Consider the following 9,371-nt stretch of genomic DNA (forward strand, 5'->3'; position numbering starts at 1 on the left):
ATATTTGTTGAATGACTTTGAAGATCCCAGGTACGTCATTTATCGTCTCTGAAGCGGGGTGTTCATTCAGTGGGGTGTAGCGGGAGGGGGACCAAGAGGCAGGAGTGTTATGCAAGAAATAAGGTGGGAGAAAACCAGCCTGAAAGCTTCCTGCGCGCTAAAAGGCTGACTCTTACATGTTACGTTAGAGGCTGGGTTTCTTTCCAGCTGTGACTTGGCTGTGTATTGATTCAACCACTGGCTTATCCAGTTCTATGAGAAACCATCTCATCAAGTGTCACTTCTGCCTGGCACCAGTAGATGGGGCAGTGTCATAAAAAACAAGTGCAGTCTGCGGTCCTATGCAGTTTCTAAGCCGTTTCCGGCTGACTTTGCTGAGGTCTCTTCTGGAACTGCTCTGTGTCTCAAATCTGCACAGAGCGGGACTCACATGTCAGAGTGTTGACATTTGCCTAGAATTTCTCTGTCCTCCCCAGGTTGAAAACAGGCTTATTAAGAAGACAGCCCAGGAACAGCTCTGTGGGCCTGTGCATCTGGGTCTGACACTCTGGCTCCACTGGAAAGCCTGGCCCGCCAGTGGAGTCCTCCCTGCTGCTGTGGTCCACTGGTTTCCCTGCCACCGCATGAAGCCCAAAGAGGTGCCTCTCGTGGAGGCTGAGACCAGCCTTAGCTCCCACCACTGGTCCCTTCTCTTCCTGCTCAAACACTTCTGGTCCCTGGACCTCTGAGTAATTTGGAAATGTTAACTGCTTGAATATGATGCCTGCTTTTGTACAGTCTAGACTTCGAGATTATGGACCAGCTAAAGGTCACTTAGCACAGGTTAATTTGGTGGGTTTTTTATCGGAATTTTTTGTTGGGAGCACATACCATCTACTCCATTGCCACTGCAAGATATTCCAGAAATGGGAGCAGAAGAGGAATTAACCTCGGTTTAAATGGCTTCTTATAGTCCTAACCAGCTCATTCCAACACCGTACCTCCATTAACCCATCAGTGCAGCTGAGGAGTAAGGCATTAGAGCTTTGGTCTAATGACAGTCTGGGACCAGCCAGCCATGAAAATGCCATTCCTTCCCTCAGAGACTAGGAGGGCATGATCAGGAGACATCCTTGCTTGATCGGGAAATTTTCTTCTTTCATTGTCACAATTGTCAAATGCCATCCTCAACTACACATATGCACGCATTTTTATGTTCTATAATTTTGCTGTTCTCTATATCTGGAAAGCCCTTTAATTCTTCCCTCCGTGGCAAAATCCTGTCCATATTTCACACTTCACCACCTCCATGGAAGCTTTTCTGATTTTCCTAGTCACAAAGAACCTTTTCTTCCAGCTTCTCGGAGTACTTTGGGTCTTGTCTCAGGGCATTTAGTTCCCTCTGTCTTCTTGTTTACATGCATATGTCATTCATTCATTCAACAATTAAGTAGTGTCAGGCACTGGAGGGAGATAGGGTGCTCTCACAGAACTTACATTCCAGAAGAAGCCCAGAGGTGGGTGAAGTTTACATCCTTCATTGGACTGGGAGCTTCTTGGAGACAGGAATTAGGTCTGTTCCCAGCTCAGGGCCTGGTACCAAAAGGTACTCAGGAAAGTTAGTTAAATTGAAACGCAGCACCAGTGACTCTAGAAAATTGGGTTAGAGTTCAAAGGAAGGTTAAAAGTTAGTAAAGGTAGAGGGCCAGAGAATTTCCACGAGAAGTTACAGTTGTTTTGAAATCAGAACCTGGTATGGAAGCCAGAGACATCTAGATCCCCAGTAGACTGGGCCTGGGGAGTGGGAGGGCCTACTCTCCTCCTCTGGGATGAGCTTGGGAGTTTGATGCAGGGTCACCTGCACATTCCAGCTAGAAGTGGTGTTGCTTTGATTGAGCAGACCGTAGAGGCAAGCCCGTTGTTTCGAGGGCCCAGAAATGAGTTACTAGCCAAGGGTCAAGCCGGCCAGATGATTAAAGTGACATTATCCAGCTGGCACAAGAGAAAAGAAAGATTAATGTTAATCATTCTCTGTGGAGGGTGGCCGGGCATTATTTGACACAAATAAAAAACATCATTTGATTTTCTACTAGGAATTCTCATCCATAATGTGACAATGATGTAATAAAACTGAATGACTGGCCTGCCCAATTATAAACTGAGTTCTAACCACACACAAGCATCACTTAGAAATTGAATATATCTCAGAAAACTGCTCCACTCTGAGGCCTGACAGAAGGAGGGGGCACTGCTGGGGGTCAGAAGCTGGAAGCACCTTATTTACCAAACACATACTATAGTGTTCACGCTAATCATCCCATTACCACTCATCTCTCTTTTCACTATCTGCTCTTTGCCTGTGGAGAAAGGGCTCCAAGATAGTGAAAGATAAGTCTCAGCGTTTTCTTTGCCCCTCTTTATTTTCTTTAATAGAATAAAATTTTGGAAAAAAAAAATTAAACAGCACCCAGTCAATTTCAGAAAGCTATTACACACGGAAAGAATCACTATTTCCCCAACCTTTTTGTATTTTGTAGTGTAAATCCCACCCTCCACCACCTCCCCCAGAAGTTCCGATGGAGACACACATCAGTGAGTTGCAATTCAGGCTGGGAGTGGAGTGTCAGAATTCAAGTTGCTTTTCTTGCGGGGTAACCAAAGGTCTTGGCGATTTTTGTAGATAAATTCTACAGAATTTCTGCTGGTAAACTTGGGATTTAATTGCCAGGTTGGACAGTTCTCCCCTTTCCCTCAACCAATGGCTGCAACCAGGTCCCTTTAAGAGACCAGGAACCCGCCGGCCTTCCAAGCCCGAAACAGATCCTCTTCTCTGCTCCTCCCCTGTCCCCGCGCGGCGAATGGTTCGCGCCGGCCTATATTTACCCGAGATCTTCCTCCCAGACGGCAAGGATATGAGGCTGGCGAGGCAGCTACCGCTCGCGACACCGGAGGGGGCGCGCTGCAAAGGCGGGCAGCCGAGCCAGGGGATCCCGGGAGCGCAGTCGGACACCCTCCGGAGAGAAGAAATGAGGTAGCGACCATCCCCGGAGCCGACCATGCGCACGCCCCGCCCTCGGAGGCCGGCGCTGCCCTGGCGGAGCCAGCCCGGACAGTGAGCCGGCGAAGCCAGAGTCCCCGGTGTCCTGCGGGAGAGAAAATGCAGTGAGCCACGGCGGGACTGCTGCGCTGGGCCCGCCGCGGCCAGCTGGACCCACCATCTGAGCGCACTCGGGGCAAGCAGCTGATTCTGGGACCCGCTCGGCCGAGGGGCTCTCTGCCTACAGCACCCCTTGGGGGTGGGGAGCACCGACCCTTGGGCACACTCGCGGTTGAGTTTCCGCGGTTTCTGGCCCTAGCCCTGGGATTGTGTGTGTGTGCGAGGGGGCCCCTTTTCACCTTCGCCGAGGAGTTCCTGCGTATTCTCGCACCATCCCGGCTGCTTTTGCTGCACACACGCATCCCTTTTTTCTAAAGACATTTTCTGCTCCACTCTCGTGCTTTCTCTCATTTTGCTTGCCCAAGACTCTTTGCCCTGGTCCTGCCCAGGCTGGGGTAAATCTGTGTGCTCCTACCCACCCCCTCTCCTTGCAGTTAAATCCTCTTTAAAAAAATTCTACCCCTACCTCTTTCGGCGGGGTTCTCGAACATCTCCCCCGCCCCCACTCCCTCCGACTGGGCCACTCCCAGCAGAGTTTTATTTTTCGGTCTTGCCCCGGCCGGGCCCGGCCGGGGCGGGTGGCTCAGCCGGGCTCTCAATCGGCGCTCCGCCGCCGCCGCCCAGCTGCGCTGGGGCGCCCTCCGGAGATGCTGCCGTGGAAGAAGCACAAGTTCGAGCTGCTGGCCGAGGCGCCGCCACGGCAGGCGTCCAAACCCAAGGGCTACGCGGTGAGCCTGCACTACTCGGCGCTCAGCTCTCTGGCACGGGCGTGCCCCGAAGGCGCGCTCAGCCGGGTGGGCAGCATGTTCCGCTCCAAGCGCAAGAAGCTGCACATCACCAGCGAGGACCCAACTTACACCGTGCTCTACTTGGGCAATGCCACCACCATCCAGGCGCGCGGAGACGGCTGCACCGACCTAGCGGTGGGCAAGATCTGGAGCAAGAGCGAGGCGGGCCGTCAGGGCACCAAGATGAAGCTGACTGTGAGTGCGCAGGGTATCCGCATGGTGCACGCCGAGGAGCGTGCGCTGCGCCGCCCGGGCCACCTCTACCTGCTGCACCGCGTTACCTACTGCGTGGCGGACGCGCGACTGCCCAAGGTCTTCGCCTGGGTTTACCGGCACGAGCTCAAACACAAGGCGGTAATGCTGCGCTGCCACGCGGTGCTGGTGTCCAAGCCCGAGAAGGCGCAGGCCATGGCCCTGCTGCTCTACCAGACGTCAGCCAACGCTCTGGCGGAATTTAAACGGCTCAAGCGGCGGGACGACGCGCGTCACCAACAGCAGGAGCTGGTGGGCGCGCACACCATCCCGCTGGTGCCCCTGCGCAAGCTGCTCCTGCACGGACCCTGCTGCTACAAGCCGCCGGTGGAGCGCAGCCGCAGCGCGCCCAAGCTCGGCTCCATCACCGAGGATCTGCTCGGCGAACAGCAGGAGCAGGAGCTGCAGGAGGAAGAGAGAGGGGTGCACACGGAGGGCTGCCCGGAGGAGGAGGAGGGGGATGAGGAGGAGGACCGAGCCGGGGAGAGCGACCCGGCAGAGCAAGAGGCCGAGGCGCAGCGGGCGCTGGTGGTGGCCATGCACTTCGAATGCGGGGACTTGCTGGACACGCTGGAGAGTGGCCGCGAAGAGGTGCTGGGGGGCGGCGGGGTCTCGCCGGGCCCTGAGGCTGGGTCGCCGTCTCTGCTGCTGGGCAGCACCTCCGACATGAAGGCCGAGCTGTCCCAGCTTATTAATGATCTGGGAGAGCTCAGCTTCGGCAACGACGTGCGCAGCCTGCAGGCCGACTTGCGGGTGACGCGCCTGCTGTCGGGTGAGAGCACGGGTAGCGAGAGCTCCATCGAAGGAGGGGGCCCGGAAGCTACCACTACCACCGCCGGGGACCAGTCGGACCCCGCCGACTGCGCCAGACCAGACGAGCCCCACTCGGGCTGAGCTCCCAGCAATGTCCTGTGCGCGCCCCTGTTGCCGCATCGTGACACCCCACCCCCGTCTCTCCACCACTTGCTTACCTTCCCGACCCCCGCCCCCAAGAAAGGGGAAAGGGGACACTTGAGGCCCAGACCCTCCCCCACCCCCATACGTTTGGCTCTGTTTGAAGCAGGGCTCAGATTGCACGTGGAGATATGGGGGAGGGAAACCCTACAAGGAAGGGGAGAGAGGCAGCCCTCTGGGGTCTGGGGAGGGGAAGGGCAGCTGGTGTTAGCAAAGCCCCGCAGGCGTGAGGTGCCTGCTGGCCAGTTTCCTGTTTGTGGGCAGCTGGGGCCTGAGGAGGAGGGGTTAACTTCCTCCACCAGCCCCCAGCTGGGAGCGGCCTGGCGCTGTCACTGACATGTCATTAAAAAAAAAAAAAAGGATTTGCTCTCAACGTTTGAGGCTTTAGTGCCACCTCCTTGCCCCCAGTCTTTTTGGTGCGAGAGCTTGGGTTGTTTACCTCAGACTCAGACCCTTGAAATTCTGCCAAATTCCTCAAATAACTGGTGGGGAAGGGAGGGGGGGAGAAAGAAAGTTGCATTTTGTTTACAGTTAAAGACATCTAATATCTAAAAAAGGAGTTTTCCTTTAGAAACACACACACCTTGCTTCCGCTCAAAAGATCTCACTCCATGATACTGTGTAAAATATTTTTGCACTGTTGTGAAGTATTTTTGACATTTTTTTTTTGTACATAACTGTTGTCAGAGTCCAATGTTTATATCTTTTGCTGTGCAAAAGGGACATGTAAAATGTTGTTCAGTTGTATATACAGAGATGTGTATAAAACATTTTGTTATTTTTAAAGAGTAGCACTGCTCTGGTTCTGTTTGCCCGCCAGTGGGGAGAGAATAAAGAGGAAAATTTAACAGAACAGGTGAGTGTCTAGACCTGCTTCAGAAAATGCTTGGCCGTGGGGCTGGGCGGCAGAGGGTGTGACCATAGCTGGGATGGAGTGGGAGGACAGTCATTGTCCTTTGCGGGGCTTGGAGGTAATTAGGGAAGGGGAACCCACTTTATGCGTAGCCTGGGGCCTTTCTGGTCCTCTGCAACTCTGTGTGCTGCAGCTAGGGCCGTGTTCTTCACTTATTATTAGTTGTGTGAGCGTAGGATTTTTCTGACTTCTTTGAGGCAGTTCTTGGAGATGCCCGTTGAGTTCTGTTCCTCATTGCCAGACCTGTGAGGTTATTTAGGGAGGGGTGACTTTCAAGGTTTTCTGAGGTTTTACCACCTTCTTCTGTGGTTCACCTTTTCCTTTCCAGACAGCTCAAGGAGCTTTAAAGGTGTGAATTAGAGAACTAAGGAAAGTCCCCACGATGCTCTCAGGAGTGGGAGCATCTCTGTTTTTCCTGGGAGGAAAGTCAAGGAGAGAGGAAAGTGGAGAGGTTCCAGTCATGGCTTGAATGAGTCATGGTGCACGTGGGGTGGGGTCGGGGCAGGGGCAGGTGGAAGAGCCTATTTCCTTTCCTTCTACAACCCAGCATGACCCAGTGGGAGAATGGTTTGGAGGTCAAGGCGGAGAAGAACTGCTAGAGCTTGGTCTGTGTGTGTGTCTTAGCGTTTTCATGCTTTCCGTGTGTTTGTTTCTGTTGTAAACTCCAAACAGATGTCTCTAGTTTGGCTACACCCCATCAGCTGGAAGCTGTAATAAGATTCTGCCCAAACTGTGCATTCTGCAAACTTTTTTTTCCCTTTGCCCCTATGGGCCCCTTTTCCTATGTTGCAGAAATTGATCGCTCTCCTGGCCTTCCCTCGAGTAGCGTCCTGAGGCCCTTGGTTTTGTTTTCATCATAAATGTGTTCCGAGCAGCTAGACCCAGTGATCCTAGGGAGTCTGGAATTCACTGGAGCCACAGAGGAAGGGGGTGGTAGATTTTCTCCCTAATTAACAGGAGTGGTTCAGGCATAAGATGATCTTTAGAAAAGCAAAGGGTGGGTGGGTGGGTGGGTGGGTGGGAAATTGAAAAATATTCAGAGTCACTTTCTGAGGGCATTAGAACAAGGCCGAGCTTATATTTCTCTTCTATTATATTTTGGTTTGGTTGAGTCCCTATCCCTTTTGCTGAATACCTCAGCTACACATTATTGGATGATGTTTTCAAACCCTCAGGTAGAGAGAGGGCAGGAAGGGCAGCTGGGGGTCATCGCTAGTTTGCATGGTTAGGTTTCACATTTCAGTAATTTCATATTTCAGGTTATTTCCATGCACTGCCAGTTTCTTTGCTGTTTGAAACTGATGAGAACATTCATCACCGTGAAGATCATTTGATGAATACTTGGGGGTGGGGCAGGGTCTTCATGTCTTCCTTCTTAATCCAATTGATGTGTCCAATGAGAATGCCAAGGTGGCTTTCATCTGTGACTGATGGGGGTATGGTGATTGGTCAGAAAGTTCAGACAAGTGACATTTACACCAACACCATCAATAAATATAAGGCAACTGTCTCTTTAAAGTCTGATTTTTCCTGTTATCTGATTTATAAATAGGGAAGGGGTGTTTAGGGGTTGAGGAAGGAGAAAGAAGAAAATAAGCAGACTGCAAAAGAACCGGCTCTCTCTTTCCCTCCCCCCACCGGCACCCTCCCTTTCCCTCTTTCCTCCCCTCTACTTTTTGGCTTTTATCCCCACTGCACCCCAGGGCTCTGGCTGATGTAATTCTAGAAGAGATGCGAAGGTGATACATGATTCACCTCTTCTTACATCTCAGTCTTCCAGGGATGACATCACTAGCGTAAGGAGAGATGTTTTAAATGAAAAAACAAAACAAAACCGGAAAACCGATTTACTCTTGACGCTCAGAAGGAAAAGCGTGGTGTGACAAAAGCACAGCGAAGTAGTGGAAATACACGTTCCAGAAAGCACCTGAGGTCTGGTTTATTCATCAAATTTAGCTTTTCCGTCTCGCAAGGTGAGGCTCACGTTTCTCCTTTACTACCCGATGGTACTTTAAATGCAGTGAGACTCTTGCCACAGTCTTCCCCAGCCTAAGCAATCCTCGGTGTCCGGCACTGCAGCCTTGACTGCACGAAACACGGAGTGACTTATGGCTGAAAGAGAGGTGGTTGCAGGGATGGCCGTATGCGTCCACGGAGGAGGTGTTTCTCCATCTCTCTGGGCACAAACATCCCCTGTTTGTACAATTTTTGTGTGTGTTGAGGCACAAGGAGAGAGGAGTAGGGCAGAGTAAAATAAACAATGGTATTACATAGCCTCTCAACTATTACAGTGTCAGACAACACCCACTCTACACACATGCATGCTCCCCCCCTAAAGAAAACCTTCCCTCTCACTGCCCCGCAGTCAGCAGAAGAGTAGATTTTAAACAAATTAGAAAGGCTCTGTTATACTGAGAAAGCACAATGCCCTCCCAGGGACAGCGTTGCTTTTAAGGGTTCTGCTTGTGAAAGGAGAAAGAAATGGCTGGTAAAATCCACCCCTAGCACCACACTGGAGATTAGAAAACCGCATGGGAGTCACCAAGAACCATGAGAAACGTAACAATTCTATTAGGAGCTCGTTGCCCTCATTTCTAAAGGGTTTAGTAATGTAATAAGAAGAACTCTTTCCTCTGTGTGGTATGCAACCGTAGCCTGAGCATCTGCTGGTAAGTGATGCGTGACAGAGCTAGCAATGTGCGTAGACTGTTGGTGCTAGGAGCCTTGCCTAACACGTGGGAAACTACTCAGGGCTCCAGGCGGGCAGGAGGCCCCTAGGGCCAGGGCGCTCTATACTCTTGCCACCAGGTTTTCCTGTACTTGGCCACATCTGTCTCTAGGTATTTTTTGATTTCCTCTTTGATTTCTTCAGTGATCCATTGGTTGTTTAGTAGCATATTGTTTAGCTTCCACATGTTTGTGTTTCTTTCAGTTTTTTTCTTATAGTTGATTTCTAGCCTCATAGTGTTGTAGTTGCAAAAGATGCTTGTTATGACTTCAGTTTTCTGAAATCTACTGAGGCTTGCTTTGTGACCCAGCATGTGATCTACCCTGGAGAATGTTCCATGTGCTCAGCCCCATCTGGATCTGGCCTTATGGTTAGCTGGGGCCTTTCCTGCTCCTGCTAGCTCATCCATGTTCACAATGTGCCTGGGACCAGCCCCACTTCCGGCCCTTGCCCCCCCGCCAGCTCTGGAGTGACCCAATCTGAACAGCCTTGACTAACCACCATTTTGGTGGTTTGAATGGCTAGGTGGCCCTGCAGCTTGGCACTAATTCCTTCACCGCTCTAGGGCTGTTCAGTGGCACCAGCAAAGGCCCTTGTTTC

General features: G+C 51.7%; 1 protein-coding gene across 1 annotated transcript; it reads left to right on the plus strand.

Moving 5' to 3' along the window:
* The first annotated feature begins 2,631 nt into the window (after positions 1–2,631).
* Positions 2,632–6,416, plus strand: FAM43A (family with sequence similarity 43 member A). The gene has a single exon (XM_079922359.1). It carries the CDS (start codon positions 3,784–3,786, stop codon positions 5,068–5,070), a length of 1,287 nt encoding a protein of 428 aa, XP_079778485.1. The 5' UTR covers positions 2,632–3,783; the 3' UTR covers positions 5,071–6,416.
* The last annotated feature ends 2,955 nt before the right edge of the window (positions 6,417–9,371 follow it).

Source organism: Stenella coeruleoalba (assembly GCF_951394435.1).
Source record: "Stenella coeruleoalba genome assembly, chromosome: 5".
Taxonomy (NCBI): Eukaryota; Metazoa; Chordata; class Mammalia; order Artiodactyla; family Delphinidae; genus Stenella; species Stenella coeruleoalba.

Coding starts and splice junctions, on each gene's coding strand:
- FAM43A (XM_079922359.1), top strand. CDS start 3,784: ATGCTGCCGTGGAAGAAGCACAAGTTCGAGCTGCTGGCCGAGGCGCCG.